Consider the following 23,665-nt stretch of genomic DNA (forward strand, 5'->3'; position numbering starts at 1 on the left):
CATTTTTTTGCAACGTCAGTTGCATTTGTGCACTCTAGAGGCTTGATGTGTGGAGAGAAGAAGGTTTGGAGGCATTCTTAGGTGATTGCAAGTGATTCAAGGTGGATTTGAGTGGATTTGTGGAGGATTCTAACCGGTTTTAGAAGACAAATCTCTTTCCAGGTATGTTCTATTTATCATAGTTGGAAAACTTTTTATAGTTTTAAAAAATGCTCTATTGTTTTTTATGTTGCTTGTAAATAAATTCAAAGCATTTAAAAGCATTTTAACTCTGTTTAGATCATTTGAAAGCCATTCAGCTCTATGTTTCACAAAACTTTTTGAAAAATATGTAAGAATTTTTAAAAACAAACCCTAGTTGTTCTAACTTTGTTTATTCATTTTTCTATAAATTTATGTGCAAGGCAGTAGTTAAACATTAAAAAAGCATGACAAATCCGAACGAAGAGTGGCCACAAACACCATGACCATCTGGATATATAAGCACTCGGCCTAGAAATGCAAGAGATAAGGCATAACGGTATGCCTATGAAACTCCAAATGATGTTGGGAAGGTTATATGCATTCCATGTGAAAAACTTATTTCTAAAGGCATAAACCGCTTCAAATACCACGTTGCAGGCATAAAGAAACATGATTCAAATCTTTATCTCAAGGTAACTAAAGAAGAAAAAAAATTCATCAATGCACTACTTGCAGCTGTTGAAGAGAAAAAATTGAATAGGGAGAGGGTGAAATTAGCTATGAGGGCAGCCATAGCTAAATCTCAAGGAGCTCCTTTTGATATGCAAGAAGAAGAAGAAGCACTTGAGAACATACCAAGATCTCTTCGTGGCCCACGGATCCGCAAACAAAATGCCTCTTTTGCCGGTTCCACTTCTACATTTCCTAGTTCTTCATCACCATCCACATTAGGGATAGGGAGTTATTTTGTGTCCAGGAACACAGCTGGATCACAACCATCATTAGAGGGCACTAGATGGTACAAGGAGGTGTATAAGCAAACTGATATTGCAGCAACTGATTTTTAGTTTTTCAACAATATGTCAATGTATGCGGCTGATAGTCCCTATTGGTTGGATTTGGTGAATGCAATTTCAATATCAAGAAAAGGGTACAAGCCACCTTCTCACAAGGATTTGAGTGGAAGGTTAGTACTTTACTATTTAATAATTGTAAATAATTGTGATTCACTTCAATTGATTGTTATATTTTAAATCTTAATTGTTATTTCTTATTTTTTACTAATACTTTATTACACCTAAATTTTGTAGGTTGCTTGACCATACAGTTTGGTAGGGCAAGAGTATTGATAGAAGAACAAAAGAAAGAGTGGAAGAAATATGATTGCACCACTTTATCTGATGGGTGGACAGATGGAAGAAGTAGAACCAATATTAATTTCTTGGTTGCTTGCAAAGATGATGTGGTGTTTTGGAGATCTGTTGACACCTCCAACAAAGTGAAAAATGCACACACATTGGCTTTAATGTTGGAGAATGTTGTCGTGGAGGTGGGAGTAGAGAATGTGGTGCAAATCATCATAATGCAGCAGCATATGTGGCAGCAGGTAAATTTAATTTTTTATATTCAATATGAATCATGAAAGTAATGCTATGGTATCATTCAATTTAGATTTGATGTAAATATGGAAAGTTTGTAACTAATTATTGATTTTCTACTAATCTTTTAGGTAGAATCCTCCAAGAGAGGCATCCCACACATTTTTGGTCACCTTATGCTTGACCTTCTTTTGGAGGACAAAGGAAAACTTGATTGGGTGAGTCCGGTTGTGGAAGATGCTAGGTGAGTCACCAAATATATCTATAATCACCCATGAGTTTTCAGTTTGATGAGAAAGACCACTAAAGGCAAAGAATTGGTGAGACCCGCTATGATAAGGTTTGCAACGGTGTTCTTGACATTGCAAAGTATTCTCAACCACATATTGGCTCTAAAACAAATGTTTTTGTGTGTCGATTGAGTTGCTTCATCTTACTCAAAGAAGACCGAAGGAGAGGCTGTGGCACAAATAGTCTTTGATGATAGTTTTTTTTGCAAAGGCTAAGGAGATTGTGGAGGTAACTTCAAGAATCAAGATTCAAAACATTATATTTTTAGTTGATTCAAGTTTCATTATTAATCATAACTTACTATGTTATTAACTAATTTGTATTTTTCAAATTTCAAAAGTAGATGTCTATGCCCCTGGTCAGAGTCTTGCACATATGTGATGGGCAACAATCCCCAATTGGAGGTCTTTATGAGGCCATGGATAAGGCCAAAGAGGCTGTTAGAAATTACTATCATGTAGACAGACTCAAATTTCACCCCATTTGGGAAATAATTGATAGGAGGTGGACCAATATGCTCCACCAATCCATTCATGCAGCAGGCTACTTCCTCAACTCCGAATTCAGGTACTCTGATTGTCCTTGAAGTTGAGATTTTACTAAGACTTTATTTTACTTTGCTTTTCAAAGTTGTGTAGTAAGACTTGATATCATTTTCTATTTGTTTTAAGGCTGATGATTCCTACTCAGATCCTAACGAAGAGGTCATGGAAGGTCTCTCTAAATGTATTGAGAGAATATTATCCAATGAAGCAGAGAGAGACCTTGTTGTAACCGAACAACAAGTCTATGTGGAATCGAGGGGTAATTTGTTCTCTTCTATGTGAGCAAAGAGCAAGAGCTACTCAAGCACCAGGTAAAGCGTCAAAATTTAAAACTTTTGCAAATTGATAAGTTGTGTTTCCTGATTGTCTTTTTCCATTGCTTTACAACTTTTTATATTTTGTTTTGCAGATGGTTGGTAGGCAAGTTGGGGTGGCAATACCCCTAGTTTAAAAAATTTTGCTCTCAGAGTCCTATGCCAACATTGTAGCCCAATCCCATTGTGAGCGCAATTGGAGCTTATTTGAGTCCATCCACACACAAAGAAAAGAAACAGAATGACTCAAAGACGGCTTAATAACCTTGTTTATGTGCACTATAATCTTAAGTTGTGCATAAAAAGGGCACAGAGTTCAACACTACCTAGTCAACTTGATCTAAAAGAGATAGATCCTTATTCTAATTGGACAACACAGGAGCCAAGTCCATTGTTTTCAACAGATGAGATCGCCGATTCGGAGAGGCAGACCATGGAAGGGGATGGTGGAACAAATTTTTATTTCACAATGGATGACATTGAGGACGAGGACGATGATGATTCAAGCTCAAAGGACGAGGCATTACCAGTGCCACATAAAGGAGAAGATACATCCTCTTCCAAGACATCGCGCTAGTCAATAGGGATGTCGAGTGAGGAGGCACAGCCACAGACTTCACAGTCACGCAGCTCACGCCCAATCCCAATGCGGGGCACTTCTTCGAGGACTAGATCTCCTCGCTTTCCTATTAGTGCAGCTGGAAAGAGGAAGATGTGATTGTATTGATGTATTTAGTATTTACTTCTAGTTTAACAGATTGAAACTATTTACTATTTTGCTTCATGCCATGAACATTCCACATGAGAATGTGATTTTGTACCAACTATGCATTTATATATATCTAAACTATGTTTGTTTCTTTTGTGTTCTCTTTGATTAACTTATTAGATGCTTTTGTTTTCGGACACATTTGTGTGATCCTGCTGTTATCAGCCTCACCGTTGTAACCCTCCAGTCCCATAGACCTTTTGGTGGTCTTTTGTTGGACATTAATATCATTATCTTATCTTATCTATTTTATCTCATTAAATTTTGCAAAAAAAATGTATTTTTAATTAAATTTCAGTGGTTTTTTAAGGCTCCCAAGTTTTTTTTTTAAATCACTGAGTTTTTCCCGATTAAACTTTTGGGGGGCTTGGCGAGTTTTTGGCTTTGGCGAGTTTTCCAACTATGGAATTTAGAGGTCCAAATTCCATGCCAAGGGGAGAATCTTCATGTATGACTATGCGTACATTCTCATTATTCAAACATTCATGAAATTGCAATGCTTTCTGCAATAAAAACAGCATCAACATGGACAAAGGAGAAAGTGGATAAAACTAAATAGATCAAAAGCATCAATTAATGAATTCTGATTTCATTATACCAATTTGGGCGTCAGTATTGAGATTTGAGAACAGTAATCAGTGAATACTTCCATATTCATATGAATTTTGAACTGTATCATATTCAATCTAAGGAAATAGTAACAAATACCATCTAGCAAATATAATGGAATAGCTACTATGATTTGGTTCATGCATCACTGTTGAGGGTTTCCATAAAAAAGTTTTAGTGCCACAATTAGCAGATGATGGCAAAATATTTACTTGTGCCTTGCATTAATGGATAGATATTATAGAGCTTCAGAAATGATCATTCAGCATGAATAATATTTCCATGAATTACTAATGTCCTTTCTTGTCAGAAGCTAAACACTTGGAGCCAGTTCATTCAGGAGAAAAGTTGATTATTTATTCCGGTGCTCATACATGTCAATACTGAAAGGTGCCTCCTCCAAATCATGTGTACAATAGATTTTCTAACTGACCAGATTTTCCTAGGGAACAACATGATGCATCTAATTCAGCAATGTTTAAAGTGTTACATGATCAAAATCAGGTGTTTGATAGAGGAAAGAATCAGTGTTCATTTTTGGGGGGCATGGGGCCGCCCAATTTCATGTGCATCATGCTAGGCATGGATACTCGGTCTGCTTCTCCAGAGATAGTTGGGATACCATGTCCCCAACGAGAGCCACTGATGGAACTCTAAACTCTGGCAGAATTTAGAGTTCCAAATTCCATGCCAAGGGGAGAATCTTCATGTATGACTGTATACATTCTCAATATTCAAACGTTCATGAAATGGCAATGCTTTCTGCAATACAAACAGCATCAACATGGACAAAGGAGAAAGTGGATAAAACTAAATACATCAAAAGCATCAATTAATGAATTCTGATTTCATTATACTAATTTGGGTGTCAGTACTCAGATTTGAGAACAGTAATCAGTGAATACTTCCATATTCATATGAATTTTGAACCGTATCATATTCAGTCTAAGCAAATAGTAACAAATGCCATCTAGCAAATATAATGAAATAGCTACTATGATTTGGTTCATGCATCATTGTTGAGGGTTTCCATAAAAACGTTTTAGTGCCACAATTAGCAAGATAATGGCAAAATATTTACTTGTCCCTTGCATTAGTGGATAGATATTATAGAGCTTCAGAAATGATCATTCAGCATGAATAATATTTCCATGAATTACTAATGTCCTCTCTTGTCAGAGGCTAAACTCTTGAAGCCAGTTCATTAAGGATAAAAGGTGAATATTTATTCCAGTGCTCATACATGTCATGTTAGGTGAACTTTGCTTAATGTTTGTAACCAATGCATTGACAAGAGCGTGTAGTCTCCTTGTGCTGATGGAACTGTACGGAGTAGAAACCTCCTGTTGCTGAAGTGAATCTACATCACTGAGGCTATTTGCAATGTTTTGGAAGACATGTATTCTGTTTAACAGACAGAAACACTCAAGCATGCAGCAGATAAGCAATAGAGATGCAAGTTCAACACTAATACTTGTGATTTATTTCAGGCAGACTCATCCTTTTTCTGCACTAAAGCACCAGTCCATAACACTTGATTTCAGAATTGAAATAAGTTTCCTCAGACTACAAGTGATAGAATATGTAACAGTTCTAAAATTATGTAATCTGGTTTTCGATTCTATCAGAATAGTTTGAAGTTGGGTGCTAAGCAAATGCCTTCAATTGCTGAACATGATGCACAAACTTGTGGTGGACCATCTCCAATTGGGGACATTAATAGTGTGAGATGGAGAATTTTGTTGAGATGCACACAAATGAAGAATGAGAAGCCATTCACACACGTCTGAAGGGGACTCCAAATCAGAAAGCACTTGACAAAATGATGGAGATGGTATCGTGAGTTTACATCAAGGAAGCTTGTATAAGAATGACGCCCGATAAAGAGGTCTGTCTGGAATACCCAGAACACCAAACGTATTACACTATGGCATTAACTTGGCTAATGCAAATACTATATATGGCACAATTAATTAAACATTGCGTCTATCAGCTTCTGCACTCCTGGCAATGAAAATATCACTCTATATGGCAACATGTGATAAAACAGAAGGGACGGTTATGAAAAAATTATTATTATTGCCGTTAATGAAATTATCATGGCTAAGTCCCTGTTCTGTCCAAGTCAAATTCGAAAGACATCTGAAGCATTCATAACAAGTTCACATCATTTAACTTTGTTTATCAAAACATCTAACTCCTCTTTTGTTTTTGTTTGCAGGTGCTGAAGCGGATGAGGGATTTGTTCATAGAACTAGATCGTGAATGTATTCTCTGCAGTACCGTGAACCAATATCACGATGGAGGGATATTTTGGAAGCATTCCTGAAGTGTATGTAGTTGAGAGAAAATGCCCAGAATGTCACTTACGGGAACCCTTCTAGTTTGAATTTTGAAAGGGGAGTTATCTAGAGCCTGAGAATGGACGCATGCGGGAAATGGGAAATAGGAGTAGGTGCGTGTGCGATGGAAATTATAAGGATATACCACCGGTTATGTTAGACAAAATTACCATTAACATTGGTTGGTTATTAGTTTTGAAGAGGTGTGATGGTTGAGTGGATACCCTTCCATCCTTTATAAATTTGAGATGTAAAACACAAAAAATTTGAAAGGGGAGTTGTCTAGAGGCCTGAGAATGGAGGCATGCGAGAAATGGGAAATAGGAGTATAAGCATGTGCGATGGAAATAATAAGGATATACCACCGGTTATGTTAGACAAAATTAAATTATATTAAAGTTATATTACTATTAACATTGGTTGGTTATTAGTTTTGAAGAGGTGTGATGGTTGAGTGAATACCCTTCCACCCTTTATAAATTTGAGATGTACAACACAAATAGATACAATTAATAATATACACACTTCATATTCATATAAAAAAAATTACATATCCTATGCACTTTGATATATTTTATTCTTTCATTGGTAAAGATATGGATTTTTTTAACTAAGCTCGTGAATTATGGATTATTGAGTAAATATATTTACATGTGATTCTAGAATCAAACTACATTGGATCATCCATAAGGAGTGTCTCCATTGCAATTTTATTTTCAGCATGATCACTAAGAAATGTTTATTTTATTTTATTTTTATGAAGCTTTAGAGTTCAAATGTTATATAGTTTTGTCCTTTATAATTATTTTTAATTCTATATATAGTTTATATGATAGATAAGTAGACAAGATCAATTATAGCATTTTAAAATCGAATATCATAGATATTGAGAAATATTGAATTGTTTCCGAATCTGATCTGGTCAGGAGCTAAAATACATTCTAGACTATTTTAAAATTGCGTCCGTATATTTTATCTGTCACATCTTGATTACTAAATTATTTATAATTGATGTGTGTAGAATTTTATAAAGTTGTACGTTTTAAACTTATAATACTGACTCTATCACCCTTTTGATTTTGGCACTAGTCTTTATATTACTCTTGATTCACAATTCATACGCTGGCAATTATTTTATATCTTTCCTTTGAAGAATTAATATATTCATTTGTTGCAATCATCCATAATTATTTTTTATTTAAAACATTCTCAAATTTATATATTCACTTACTATTCTTAATTCATTATTTGCAAATTTGAAGTTATCTATAATTCTTGCCATTAGGAAAACTTTCATCACATTCGCATTGTAATCAATCTACTATACGTATCTTGGACTTGAGTGATTTGTTTAGGATCAGATACACCCGCCTTGGCCTTGCAGAGCCAGAAGTGCAGGGAACTCAAACTACACTATTCATTTCCATCAAGTTGGCCATAACCAATTGGATATCCCAGCATCGAGTTGGCAAGACTTGTAGGATTCCAATCTGCAATTTTGGGAACCAACAAGATGGAGAGGAGAATCGACTGGAGAATCGAATCCCAAGTTGTTATGGCCATTAAGTCAAACATGGAAGAAACTTGGCTAGAGTCCATGAAGCAATCAGGGGGTAGGAGACATTTGCAATGGAGGAAGAAGAGTCCCTGGTCACTCTCCTGGAAGAGGAAGAGGGTACGGGTGCGAGTACGGTGTGAGGCGCAGTAGGGGGTGGGCAAGAGGGGATGGAGAGTGGGGGGAGAATGAATTGCGATACTGAGGAGGGTATGATTGGCTAGCGGGAGCTAGGATGTAGTGAAACTGCGGAGGGAGGGAATGAAGGATGCATGGGTAATCACGAGAGATCATTCAGAATCATCGGCCCAAAAGACTCAAAAAGCTAAAGATGGCAACCATTAATAGAAAGGCCCCAGGCAATCCTTAGAGGTACACTACAAACCCATGCTGGCAAAATCAATCTCTGAAATGCAAGTAAGGTCAGAATAGTAGCCATGTCCCCAGTATAATAATATCACCCATAGCCGCAAACTTGAAGATGCACTTGTGCATGTCCATAAAGAGGTCCCCATCCTCAGTGTTGTGAATGGGATATGGCGAAGAGATTGGTGGAAAGTAACAAACAACCATGAAGATATCACTGTGATAGCAACTCGCATGACCAATACGGATCTACAAGAATCTAGCATAGGTGTCGGAATGAACAACTAAGATAGAGCTGAAGAGACCATCGTTGGCTAAACATGCAACGCCACCAAAAGTACAATCACCCCCAGAAGCATGGACCTCATCTCTACAAACAGACAGCCACAAGTAGCCAACATATCTAGGAAGAGGACGAACAAGGATCTCGTGAGTCTCAGTAACAACCAGAATGTCTACAAACCCCACCGCATCCCCAAAAAGACTAGGCAAGGACCATAAAGTGTCATTCTCATTTTCACAATTACCAAGAAGAGAGCAAGATGAGGACTCGCTCTTGTTCAATTGTTGGCGAGACCGTCTCGATTCCCAATCACTAGGGGTGGTCATAAATCACTGCTCTGAGATTCCAAATGATTCCCCATTTACCGTTGTGTCTAGCCTCAACAACAGGGCCTTTAGCCTGTTTCAACTCTGCCACTTGTGATCTCGTGAGATCCTCATCGAGGAATATCTTAATGGGAAGAGGAAATAACTTCCTCTTTGCCCTAAGAGCTTGCACTTTGTCAGATAGAGAGAGGGATCCAAGGTAAGAGAGTGACCAAACCAACGTTTATCCAATGTAATATCAAAGATGCCATGTTGGTCACAAAGAAAGGAGTGACTGGCTGAAATGGGGTCCACCAAGGAAGCGGGAAGGCCCCTAACCAGCAAATTAAGTTCACAACCACACCTCTCCCTTTCATCATTAATCTTCCCTTGAACCAACTCCTCGACACCCAAAAGAGGTGCAGCCCTAGTACTATCATGCAAGAAATCCCAAGTTTTAGCTTTTTGCTCCATTTCAGTTAGCAAGGAGCAATGTCGAGCCACAATTTCAGTTTGCTTGTCCTTCATGGTGTCTAGCTCTCCCAACTCCAAGTGACCGAGCCTAAGTCAAACTTGATACCCGTTATTCCAGTAGTGAAAGTGGTAAAGAAGCTACTCAAACGAGCTAGATTGGAATCTGTCTGTAGTTTGAGCATTGAGATTATCTCTGTGAGACTTGCCACAGTGTCTTTACGCGTCAAGTTTTCAGTTTCGAGCTTCAACGTATTTTCAACCAGCCTCTGATAAGTTAAGAATGGAGGTAGCTGAGAAGGGAGGGCCTCAGCAAAAGCCGACACTCTGAGTGAAGCAAACAGTAAACCACATCAAGTTGTGATGAGTTCATTGAGTCCTCAACTATGCTGACAACATCTAGAAGGTTGCCATTTACGAGGCAGGATGGAAGTTGATGACAAGGAAGAATGACTAGAGGTTGAACAATGAGGGTTCTGTCAATATGCATCTAAGATGTAATTCAAAGGTGATGCTAAATTTCATTTATGAATTGTACAAACCCGTTAATGGGTTCTTCCTTCCAGGAGGTGGCTCCTTGTTTGTAGCCCCACCTAGTGTGACCATGCTTAAAACCCAATTTCAGTAAGAAATACAAAATTTTTTACCAAATAAAAAAGAAAGATTAGGCATACTCTTATCCTAATGAGATGACTTTAAGCCAATTTTAGCCATAAGAATTCAATTATAAAGATTTTGAAATCAGTGCAGTTATTATATTGCAAGTAAAAAATGTTGCTGTACAGATACAAATTTCAAAACGTGCATACATCATTGTAACTTGGAAGTTAAAGAATCCCAACTTAGTGCACAAATGAAGTGCATTTGATCCCAATTTTTTCCACATGTGCATATCAACATTAGAAGAGAGAAGGAGCAAATACAATTAACAATTCTTGGACCAAAGAATAAAAATGACTTTGTACCAAGAAATAACAATATGACTAAAAGTGGAGCTCAAAAGGAACAAGCAAAGGATATTACCGCTCGTGGATAATTATAAACTATCTCGACAGCTTTCTGATTGGTAAGATGCTCCCAAAGACCATCTGATGCAAAGATCAAAAATTTGTCTTGAGGATTTAGAGTTGAAGTGTAAATAGAGGGTTCTGCTGTTAAAACAGGCCTATGAAGTGGCTCTGAAAGCTGAAATTTTGTGTAAACAGGGCCCAGGTTAAATTCTGGCTTCTTCAGATACACATCCCCTATAGACCTTGAAACCTGCAAAGTGTGTATTAGGCTGCTTGCTCAAGTACATAAAGCTATCAAAAGAAGAAAGTAATTCAAAACAAATTCATTTGTAGATGTGTTTTCTTGAACAGATTATACAGCTGTGATTAAAAATTTCCAAAGATATGATTCTATTGATCTCAACTTATATAGCTCTGACCGGGAATTACAAAAGGTTCAATAAATATGCACTCAATTGAGTTCAAACCCAATCATCAAACTAGAATAAAGAAACGCCTCATGAGTGGGTCATCCTTCTCCACACTATCCACAATAATTATGCCATCATAACAATAAACTTGTTCAAAGAACAGCTTTTACATGAAAATATCCCTTTGCTAATACTAGAATTTGTTTAGATATAATAAACTGCTAATCATTATATTGCAACTTCCCATTCTCTATCATTAGTGCCTTTATTTCTTCTTCTTTTCTTTGAAAAGTATTTTTGCATAAAAAATAAAAGGCAGTGCACAATAGCCTGATTGTTATGGATGTTGTTTAACCTGTTCTTATTCTTTGGAAATCAACATCTTCAGACCCATATGCAAACTTGCGAAAAATTGGCTACCCCTCAAAATCCTGAACAGCATGGATTCACATGGATTTTAACCAGAGTTAAAAACTTGCCAGGACCAGCACATTTCAAGACAAGCAGACCTGGCAAGTCCTAGAGACTTAGTCCCAATTCCTGGCAACGGGCTCCCCGATTCCCATCAGGGAAACTCAGTCATCTGTCTGAATGCAAGTGAAAACTTAGTTGTATACTGCATAGATAAATGATTGTCATTGATTCATTTATTCCCTAACACAAAAACTATCATATTAAGATCTCCAAGTTTTTAAATTTATATTCATAGTGATTTTCTCTCGAGAATAAAGTGTCTTGTACATGAAATGAACAGTATTTCTGAATATAAATGCATTACTTATGAAAACAAAATAATAATTAAAAAAACAAAGGTAGGTGTTATGAGCAAAATAACAGAAGACAGACTTAATCAATCTGGAAAAATGGCAACAAGAAAGTCCATCACACAAAGAGATCTATACCATGCTGCCAAAAATGCATAAAAAGCATGTCGCAACAACATATAAGTTCAACAAGTTTGAATATTGATAAATACCTGAATAATGCCTTTGACACGCCACACACCATGCTTATTAACAACAATTCGGGAATCATCAGGGTGAAGAGCTTTCAACTCCTGTCTGACCTCCTCAACACTGGCATTATGATCCATGGTAAGCTGCTCAGCTGTTATCTTCTTATTAGACCTTCCCAAACTTCCCATAACAGCCCGAGAATCCCCCACATTGGCAAGAAACAGCTTTTCACCCCATATAACTCCAACTAAGCAGCATGATCCAACTGCAGCAACCAATGGTTTTGTTTTCCATGATCTAGTCACATGTGCGAGAAATCCTTCTTCAGTTGCATTAAAAGATCTCCTTAGAACCTCGTCTGACATGCGCCCTTCTTCCCGTGCAAATCCTATAAGATCAATGAAAAGAAATTAGTCCGACAACTACACAAAGACTTGAAATCACATTGTGAACTTGAAATCTTGAGTTAAATTTTAAAAATGATAGAACACAATAGATGTACACACAAATAAGAATGTTAAAATGTTTGAAATAAAAAATAGAATGCACCAGTAGTTGTAATCCCTTGAAAACCTCAAAGCAATTTGTATTTTCTTTTAGTTAATAGTATTTATGTCTGTCCAGAGAATAAGTGTAACAATAGCTATGAATGGGCTCTAATTAATATAACGGCATGTTTTGTGTGTGGAAGTGGCTTTATGCACAGATCTATCGAGACCACAGCTTGGACAAGTACAGCAGCTGTGATATACTTTGCAAGTTTTTAGCCTAGATTTGCATCCATAACTCCTCCGAAAAGATAATATTCAATTATATTGCTTGACAGCTTGTACACATACTTCAATAACACTACAGCTCTGATTCTTAGCTGTCATTCTTACTAACCTTTCTGTTTGCAATAGATCTTTATTCTGTTGATATGGATTCCTAGTTCTGACAGTTATATCAAGTTTTGGTTTGGTTCCTAATTTCTAAAGTAATACGAGAGTACGTTTCTTGGCTAGATGTGCTTACATCAACCATAGCTTTATTCAAAGATACTCATCAGAAATGTAACTAGATTATTTTATTTTAAATTGCATTGTTTGCAAAAGTTGAAGCTTCTTTGGTTTAAATGTATGTGGTGGAACAAATGGATCAAGCCCAGCATGCACTGATTGTGACAATGAATATAAGAGAGCAAGGAGATGGCAATAGCAACAAAGAACACCAAAAAATACCTAGAATTGAAGAAAGATTGAAAATAATCTGAGGAATTTTTTTGTGATTCAGTTTATAACTTTATTCTTTAATGGAGAAGATCTAAAGTGCTTCCTTGATCTTGACTTCTTGGAATGTCTTCAACTCATTAAGTGACCTGAAAATCCAGTTGCGACTGTCTGGGAAAGGACTTTATCCATTCTCAGACCACTAAATCTCTGCAAGTGGTTTGGAGACAGACTTTCAGAGCAAGATGCAATGGTACGATCCTGGATAAATGTTACTTCCTAGATTGTTAAATGTTACAACTCTGTGAAATGGCCGAAGTCATTGTGTCAGTACTTGCTCCACCGGCCTTGTGCTGACCAACTATTGAGAAAGGTAAACAATGTCTATAGTTAGGCTCACAGGACCCATTTGTTACCTTTGGCATTCTTCCATTATGCTCATATGGTGGACCCAGAAGACATTAATATTATAGAGAGTTGATCTTCTTGATGATGGAAACTGCTTTAAAATTAGCTTGAACAAAAATAATATTGTACCATTTAGCTATACAAGATAGACCTCTCTTCTTTGGAATAAATTTTCAGGGATTCGTTCATTTTCATTCATATACCTATGTTTAGGGTGAATCATGTGATTTCTCACAGTAAAACATTTCCCATGATTGATGTTTGAAAGTTGAAAAGATCAAAGTAAGTTTCTTGAGCTTCAGAATTACACTGCATGGACTCTTTGCTTGTGTTTCATAACTAAACTGCATGAAATCCTCAGCTCCTTGTGAGCATAATGTGCTGAAGCCTATTTAGGAATACTGGTATTTTGTTTATGGTCCTTTTGACTTCAAGCTTCTTATGTTGTGGTGATCCATCAATGATCCATGTGGTGTATTTATATGACCATATGTTCTTACAATTAACTTATTTCATATACCCGAGCAATCAAATTACCAGCCTTACTTGAATATTGTGGCAAAGTTTAGATTAAAACTCGGGCAGTTTCATTCATTAAATGGAAGAATGGTGAATCAGTTGGGTATGCTAGCATCCAATAAAACTGCAAAAACAGTTTAACAGGAATGGTCAGTAATCTTAGTATGATTTACAAATCCTGAGTAAGGTTGATATTTTCTAATGTTATGCAGCATGCTTGAGTTTTACTCTAGTGAATTGGTTCAGTTTGCAATGTTTGTTCTCATTTGATATCCTTGACTTTCTATTTCAAATGGTGTTTTTACTGTTATGCTTTGAGAACATGGCCTGCTCGATGTGAACTGAATAAGCAGATCTTAAAACTTGTAATAACCCTAACCTGTCTATCACTTGACCAATTCCAATTTTACCAATTTCTTGTATCAATTGGATGGTTGGCCATTTTAGCAAACACTTTGCAGACAAACTCTCCAATAGCATGATTTAGAAAATACAAAAAGGAATTTAGTGTTATTTGGTATAATCAAAGATTCAAAATAAATATTCTGCCTGTGTTTAATTCTGTTTCGAATTTCAAAACTTAGCAATGGTAAAGGAAATGTAATTACAAAGAATAACCAATCAATTTCAACTCTGCCAATTGAAAGTGAATACAAACTGTCATAAACTTATTCCAAACACAAATTGCATATAAGGAACCTGTACTTAGCATCCAACCAACAATCAACAGCAGCTTGTGTATGCTTGGACGTTGCCTCCACCAACATCAATGACTCTTGAACACCCAAGTGTTGACTAGCATCAAGCATTAGCCTTCTAACTTCATCCACAGCCCTTTAATGATGATCACAGGTCAAGGAAAATGAATCGCCAGCTTTAGATCGGGGATTACCTGCCCAAGAAACATATCGCAGATCTCGGTTTGTGAAATGCGGACCTTCATTATGTCACGCATGTTGGCTCCTGATTTAACAGTTTTGAAAATGACCAAGAAACCAGATAAATGCATCTAAGGCTAGCAACTTCCTATGATAGATACACTAGACTGCAGTCTTGGGCCAACTATAAGGCATAACTCCTTCTTCTACTTTAGGCTCTACAAGACCTAGGCGGGTAGACCTCAGATTCAATTGATATCGTACCAATGCAAAACATACCCCTGAATCTATTTATTGCAGATGGAAACTCTTATATCTCCTAATAACTCATGAAACGACACAGATCTACAGTAGCTAAATGCAAATCTATGAATCTCATAAGTTGAGTGAGGGTTAATTCTTTAAGTCCTTCAACATGAACGAGTAAAACACGTTTGATTAATAATGTTGATTTCAGCAAACCCCTAATATGCAGCAATAAGACCTAATGATCCTGTAACCGATCAGTGCCTAATCCATTGGGCAAATCCATGAATCAAATGCATACATATGGATATATGATACTTATTTATATATTCAGATATATGATCTATCTATTTACCTTGTAAATAGATATCTGTGCTCAATCTGAACCTCATTCTTACATGATATCCCCCTCAGTAAACTTGCAACCCTGTTGATTCCCTGAAGCATTCACATAACTCCTTGAGTTATAAGCAACAATTAAACAACATACAGCCTTAAGGGACTGCAACTATGACCTAAGCTCTTTGTTCAAAGATCATAAAACATTGAAAATTCACTGAGACTGGAGACGAGAATCAGAATGAAACTAATGAAATTCTTCTGCTCTTTGTATTATTTCCTTGAAATTATATAGTATTATGCATGAAATGAAAAACATGAAAACAACCTAACAGATCTGAACTATCTGTATTAACCTTCTTAATGTTGTTCATACAAGAGAGAATGTGCTGAAAGAATATGGTTTCACAATAAAACACTGGAACCCTGCTGGTATTACCCAGAGAAAACTGCCAACCCTTACAATGAAAGAAAGAAAGAAAGATATAGGAGAAGATGAATTCTCGGATCTGATCTTTGCCTAACATGTGTCCACTTGGAATTCAATCTTCTGCAACTAAAAAACTTATTTTCTCTTTCTACCATTTTGATCTGATTTTGTTTCATCATTACACTGTAACTGATTTGCAAAATATCTCTTGCTGAATGATGAAATCCTTTGTTTGCCAAAATATCTAATCTGCCTTATGAAAATGTTGGTGAAATTCTGAGTTTTTACTCAGTGAATCTGATCAGAATTGACCCAAACTGCATTTTTACCATGTTCTATGCATATTCAGGTCATTACCCTGCTAAAAATCAAAATTGATCATCGATACCTAAATGCGGTTGCGGATTAGGCATCTGGGACAAAACCTCCTATAGCATAACAGACTGCTTCCTGTGCAGAAACTAACTGCATAATCGGAGAGTTCGTCTTCTCACGATTCCGACGATATTTAATACTGCTATGTTCGCCTCACAGAAACCCCCAGAGTATCAGTTTGGAAAACAGTCCCCCCCCTGCTATAACTATTCAATGCTGCAACTTAAGATTTTAAATTTTCAAAAATTTAAAAAAATCTCTAATGTTGGAACTTTATATTAAAAACCCTTTTTGATTTAAAATACACTAACGTCCACTTTGAGAGATAAAAACAAAATAATATTTTTATCATTTTTTGAATTTCTGCCTACCCTTCAAATCTAGGGTCAACCCTAGTTTGACCTTTGTGACACACGGCGATATCTGATTTGTTGACCTCTAGCGCCACATCATCACAGGCCAGGACCCACTGCCACATGGCGCGTCCCCGCTTTCCCGCATTTCTTAACCTTCGGGCAACTTCGTATTGTGGGCAAACGCACCTTTGTGACACGCGGCGATATCTAATTTGTTGACCTCTGGCGCCACATCATCACAGGTCGGGACCCATTGCCACATGGCGCGTCCTGCTTCCCCGCCTTTCTTAACCTCCGGGCAACTTTGTATTGTGGGCAAGCACCAGCCGTCGGATCTCGCCACTGACAACTCCATCTTGGGCCCCTGTTAATTCGTTCTGCTTGTGCCACATGGCACGATACCACTGGCTGCCCAACTGCTCCGTCACCACCTGCTTGCTCAACCGCCACATCATTTCATCCCGGCCCCGTTGCCACATGGCGCACACCCGCAATCCCGCATTACTTATCTCCCGAGCATTTTGTTATTGTGGGCTGGCATCCACTGCCGGATTTGGACACTTGGCACGATCTTAGAGCATCATCGCCAAATCAGCGCACCTGTATTTTCATTCAAAACTTTGCTTACGTCATCATACAACTGGTTGGGACCCGTGCGCAACCACAACTCTTCAAAAGCTTTTAATTCTTAAGACATCTTACTCTATGTGTGTTGGAGTATTTAAACAACTAAAGAGGCCCCGACATGAACAATGTGGGATAATGCTCCTTTTATGAGTTCTCCCTCTGTGCACGGCCTTCTCTGAAAGCATCTTCGGCATTTCACCTCCACTGTCACTGTAAAAGGATTGATTCTTACCGGAGAGGATTCGCCACATGGTTGCTAACGTATACACTAACAGCATATTCATTAGATTCATGGGCCTCTTTCAAATACGGGCTTGCCCTATAACGAATTCTAATGCAGACCTCCCTCCTTTCTACACTTAATATCCTCTACTGCAAAAAATGCCTTCTAGCATGGGTTTCTCTCAGTGCTCTGCCTTGGCGTGAATTTTTTATGCCGCTCCTTCATGCTGCCAAACGTCTTTGCATTTGGCATGAGGCTGTGGACGTGGGGTTTCCTTTTAAGAGGCGTGCTGTGTGATTGACTGCGTTTCTTTTTACTAAATATGGTCTTCTTTAATTGCCCCGGCCGTGGGCTTATACCTTTTTTGCCAGACGTTTTTCCTTTGTTCTTTCAAACTCTGCTTTTTTCGGATGTCCATTCTCCTTTTATTATCTTTGACTGCGGCTCCAAACTTGGCGTGAGCTTCAAAGCCGCCTTCTCTCCCCTGCTTTGACTGGTGGTTTTTTCTCCTTGCTTGCTTACTTCTTCTCTAAAACGTGGATCCTCCTTTTAATTGTCTGGATGTTTTTGACTTCATGAGTAAACGGCTCCCCCTTTCATGAGTGGCAGACATATCTTCAATTATTGCAGGCATGTATTCTCAAGAGCACATCTTCACAGGGGGAAAAATGCCCACTCTTTTATTGCTCACAGGCGATTTACATTTGCTACACTCACAAGTTTTCATAGAAAGCTTATTCAAATGTATACCAAGTGTAGGAGTTTAGTCGATGCCCGTAAAGTGTTTAACCATACGAAAGAACGAGATGTTGTCTCATGGAATATGATTATGGCAGCGTATAGCAGACATGGGGATCCTTATGAGACAATCACACTATTTCATCAAATGTAGAAAACAAGCGTCCAACCCAATCGGTTTACATTTGCCAACGTATTCCCAGCCTGTGCCAAAGTGGGAGCTTTGGAGGCTTTTTGTATCCTGCTCACAACTTCATCTTCTCACCTCTGTGTGGGTTGATTTCTGCTCTTTCATGGGCTACGGTGGGATGCCCTATTTTTTATTGTCATTCGGATATTTCTTTACTTGTCTCTTGTGGGTTCTTTTATATGCTGTGGGTGTCTGTGTTTTCTAACCTCAGTGTATGCTTGTTTCCCTTTTTTAAACCAGTCATGGCTGCGGCATATACATATGAGAATAAATCGAGCTATAAATGCAAAGAATGGCCCATCTTGTCACTTATTGTATCTTGTACAACCACTACATCATTAGAAATACAAGAAGTGGAGAGCTAACATTCTTTATATCACGATAACTAATATCTCGGCTCCATATAAATTTCAAATTTCCATTCTCATACAAGCTAATTATCGTTCCCCTATTTGCATCCAACATGATATCCCATTCCATCCTGCTGCCATCATGACAAGTCCCAAATACATGAAGTGGAGAGCATGCTTTCCAACTAAAGATGCCATAGTGATGTGATCATTGAGGTGTGTATCAAAAGCATCAATAAGCTTTCCAAGAAGACAAGAACGGCTGTCCTATGCACAAATGCTCACATCACCTGGTTGCCACAACTCTAATGAATTTAGCCAGGCCCCAAAGCGGGTTCAGCTAAAAAAAAATTCGTTTTCGAACACCTGACAATTATAATTGATCCATTCATCACCTAATACTAATCCAAAACACATTCGACCTTCTGAGCAATCATTCAAAACTGATTTTACCATTATTTTGCAAACTGTGAATTTCATGTCAGGAAGTCCATTGACTGGCCTTAAAAACTGACCCGAACAGATAATTGGGCTTTGAAACTTGGCACACTGAATCTCTGTTCCGCACACTTTTACCCTGTCGAATCTCGTCTCATGACGAATCTGGGGTCAAAAGACATTCGCTGTCAAAGTTGACCTCTCAGAATTGCCTGCAAGAAAACATGTCAGAAAACAATAAATTGGGTTCGGATTTGGCTTTGAAAACTGGGCAAATGGACACTTGGGAAGATGAAAACTGGGGTGTTGGTTCTCTGTCATGAGGACATTATGGATCTGCAATTTGAGCTCATGACGAATAACTGGGCGCAAATGGCGAGCAGTCAAAGTGAGCTACTTGGAATTTGTAAACTGGAAACACTGACAAAATATTTTTTGCGAATGGAATTGACCTGGAAAAGTGTGCATATGGATTCGTCAAGACTTGCAACTGGGCACGCTAAAAGTATTTTCAGAGTACTACACAAAGGTACAATCCATTCGGTCTAGCCAATCACGAATTTTGAATTATGATATCACAAACAGGGGTACTAATCAATCTGCAAATGCTAACACCAGTAAAATTTTAGAAATTGCGTTTGGAATCGCGTTTGAAAACTGATCAAATGGATTTGTTATGAGGTGAAACTTGAAACATAACAAGTCTCTGACATCTATAATGCAACGCAAAAGGAAATTCAATATTTTGGTCAACTGGTCAAAAGTTATAACACGTCGAACAAGGCCTCCCAAAATTATGTGCAAAGTGCAAATGCATGAAAACAATAACTGGCCAACTTTGAGGGGTTCAAAACCTAATCAAATGAACTCGAAACAACTCGAAATCTGAAACATAGGTTCTCGGGTATGGACACTAGATATTCCCAAAGTGGCGGGTCATGACACATTTCTGTGTGCGAGATATTCACTGGCAAACAGGGCCTCCTGTCGCTGTTTAACACGGTAAAAATGCAGATTTGGAACTAGCTCACAACAAGACTTCACGAAATGGCTCGGAATGTCAATTTATCATCATGGAACACTTAAACGCACTGAATGGAGGGTGTCAGAAACATTAAACACCTTAGGGGCCTCAAAGGTACAACCGGGTACATATGAATTTATGGGCATTTATAGGGCTCAATTTTTTCAATGGTACTCAAAATTGATCATGCAATTTTTAGTCCCAACAATGCAAGCCCCCTGTTTTGCTATGCAACCCCTCCAAGATGTATATCAAGCCTATTATTGTGTCGTTGCAAGTAAGAAGACACCTAATTGCTGCCACAGTATGATCACAACCTTCAGCATTGCACCATGAATATTCTAAAAAGGTCACAGGTATGCACAAATGCATCAAGCACCACTAATCCTCTTCAAACCAGTTGATTTAATTGAAATTGACCCACTTCCTAGATACGGTGATAAACAGTAAAGAGGTGTGGGCATATTTCACTTCCAAACTATTTCCAGATTGCAATATTAAATTCCTTAGCACATCAATAATCTCCCCGAATACAATAAAGACAAAAGGGAATTCAATTTAAATGATTTCTCAGAGTTAATTCATAATACCTTAGCTGTGAATTACCAAGTGCTTCTCCAATCTAGACCCTTATACTTCAGCGAGGCCACAAACTCATAATTGTCACAAAGACAGCAAAGGCAAATAGATATCAATGAATCGCATGTCTTTCCCATCAAATGGCCTCATATTTATAATCTCCAAATGGCACAAGTTTCCCAAATGAACTTCACTTAAAAACCTTCTTCCACACAACATTAAAATATAATGCCATTATAATATAATTTATTAATTGCTTTTGGCTCCAAACATGACCTTTTCCACCATAACATAATATTCTACACACAAGGCCACTATTTCTTGTGCCCACAATTTAAAAAATTTCATCCTGGTAACAAGCTATGATACTAAGGCAACCAACATACAATGCCAACAAAAATAGCAACCTCAGCATATTTAGATGAATAATAATAATAATTCACCTGTCTTGTGAAAACAACTGAAGAAGCATCCAAATCAAAATTTGACAACACCAAAGTGATCGTGGTGAAGAAAGATGATGAATGAACCTAATGGGGTGACTTACAGTTACTCTAAATAGACGCTCCCTCCAAGATTCTTGGAGCCCAAACCAAAAACCCGAAATATAAACTAAGAGCATCACTAAACTCCTCTAACTCAACTAAGCTCATTAGAACCAACAATTTGAGTTACTATAAATAGTAAGTCCCTCAAACGAAGCCAAAACACACCATAGGCTGCTAGAAAGCCTATAACTCCACAATTGAGATCCTCAAATCCCACTATCAAGTTATGCGGGTCACGATGGTGAACTGACCAAGCGAACTGCAAGAACTTGCTAAAAATGGGGACATTACAAAACTATTGGTAACTTTCTATTGAGATATAGTAGCTTAATGATATCCAACCATGTGCCTTTACTTTTTAAGGCCAGCAGTTGTAAAGTTAAACCTTCTCAACTAGAGCATTCTGAAACTCCTGAGCTTTGTAAGCATGTCTAGAGTGTCAATCTATCACTTTAGTAGTAAGCGAAGCATAAATTCTATAAACATAATTGTATAGGGAAGCATCCTTCGGGAAACTCAGACTTGTGGAACAGTATGACACTAGTACAAAACATCCCTAATGGAAAAATAATCAGAGGCATCCAGGACTCCCTGACATTCAACACACACCTGAGGGTATTTCCTACTCTGTCCTCAACGGATAAGAGGCATACCTTGCATGCTGGGACATTTTTTAATCATTTCAAGGATGTCTGCATGTAACCAATAGCAGGCCCATGTGTTTATCAAAAAGTAACTATTAAAACATGACTTTCAAAAAAGGCTTAAAAACCTAGAAGTGGGCCCCATTCTCCCCTTACTCTAATACAACCCCCATGGAACTGCCAATTATTAATTTGATTTTGTAAATGACAAAAAAACAAGGAATAAAGGAGAAAGAAGAGAGAATGAGAAAGGAGGGACTTGCAGCTAAGGGGAATTAACATAACCGATGAACAACAAAAAAATAACATGTACAAAGAAATCTGATTCTTTCATCATTTTTATTTTATTTTGGATTTTCAAATGTCCATTTTGAATGTGCCAAGGATCATTGCTTTTATTTTTCCATAGTACACATTAAATACACACTAAATATCATTTTATATATGTAGTTTCAGCATATCTAACCAAGCACAGAAAAAATTGAATTAAATGAAAACACACACTTGGAAAGCTAGAAAATTCCTCAAGTCTAATCTTCAAGCCCACTCCGTCGGTGCATGTTTTGTTACACTTCAAGAATTAAAACCTAAGTATTCTATCTTCTCTTGAACAAAGAAATAACATTGGAGATTATTCAGACTGATGAATATTTGATGTCAAGTTGGTAATGATATGAAGCATGTAACAATATGGATTTTATGAAGAGTTCAAGTATATGGATAGATATATAAAAGCAATATTGAAAAGTAATAAAGATAAGAAGAACAAAGGACTGTACAAAGAAGGACTGTGACTTCCAGATTTGTCGTTGCAGAAAAATCAAAACATGAACAAATGAAAATCCTTAGTATAAATGTTGTTGGACGTAAAAAGCAATACAAAACAAGTCAAATAATAGATTATCTACCAGCATTAAAATGAGAAGTATAAACTGATTAGGTATTGAAGTGAAAAATATATATCTACAACTGTATATGAAGAATACCATGTTACATACAGCAGCAAACATGAATCATCGTTCACCAGTAGGAAAAGTTACAATGAATGACAGCATCGACAGTCTCATCATTCACAAATAACGTCAAACTATTTGAAGACTTCACTCAGTCCAGTAAATGTCACAGGCCTAGATTAAACATAAATGGCAATAAGAAAGTTTATATGCAACACTAAGTGGCATCTTGAATGATGCATCCTAGTAATCAGACTCATGATGTATGAGCAATCTAACAGTCACACAAAATAGAATTGATGGCAGAATTCGAAGGAAGTAAAACAACAGAGAAATATATATATCATAATGATAAGCGGCTATGTCCAGCGATTGTTTGAAAAACCTACAGATTGAACTGTCAACGTGAGATTCAGTCAGATTGTAATCTGCCAAACACCAAACAGCAACCTTACACGTGACAAGCAATTAGTTTTGACATTGTTCTGAGCACATACACGGAGGATTCAACTTCACATAACATCTCCATTATAAGCACAAATTACAGAAGATGAACCTATAAAAGACGACAAAGGTCAATATATAAAAAGTTTCAATGAACACACAGACAGCAACAAGGTTTGAATGGAGGAAATACATCCTCAGCGAAAGATCTCTGTGATCAAATTTGTTTGGATCGATTGTACAAGGAAGAGATACATAGTGATGTGAAATAGATATACTCTGCACCAATAAAATGATGCAGACGAGTCATAGAAGACTATTGTGAGAAATTCAAAAGGAAGCGTATGTTGGAGTTTGGAC

At 37.4% G+C, this 23,665-nt stretch overlaps 1 protein-coding gene across 1 annotated transcript in view; it reads right to left on the bottom strand.

Moving 5' to 3' along the window:
- Positions 1-23,665, bottom strand: part of LOC149562105 (putative protein phosphatase 2C 25) — a 92,527-nt gene that overhangs the window by 25,198 nt on the left and 43,664 nt on the right. The window contains exons 2-3 of the mRNA XM_089825650.1: positions 11,809-12,176; positions 10,436-10,672 (exon numbers count right to left, since the gene is read on the bottom strand). Of these exons, the coding sequence (XP_089681776.1) occupies positions 10,436-10,672; positions 11,809-12,176 (605 nt within the window). The remainder of the gene's footprint in view (positions 1-10,435; positions 10,673-11,808; positions 12,177-23,665) is intronic.

Source organism: Cupressus sempervirens, chromosome 4 (assembly GCF_028749045.1).
Source record: "Cupressus sempervirens isolate cs-2001-9-10 chromosome 4, ASM2874904v1, whole genome shotgun sequence".
Taxonomy (NCBI): Eukaryota; Viridiplantae; Streptophyta; class Pinopsida; order Cupressales; family Cupressaceae; genus Cupressus; species Cupressus sempervirens.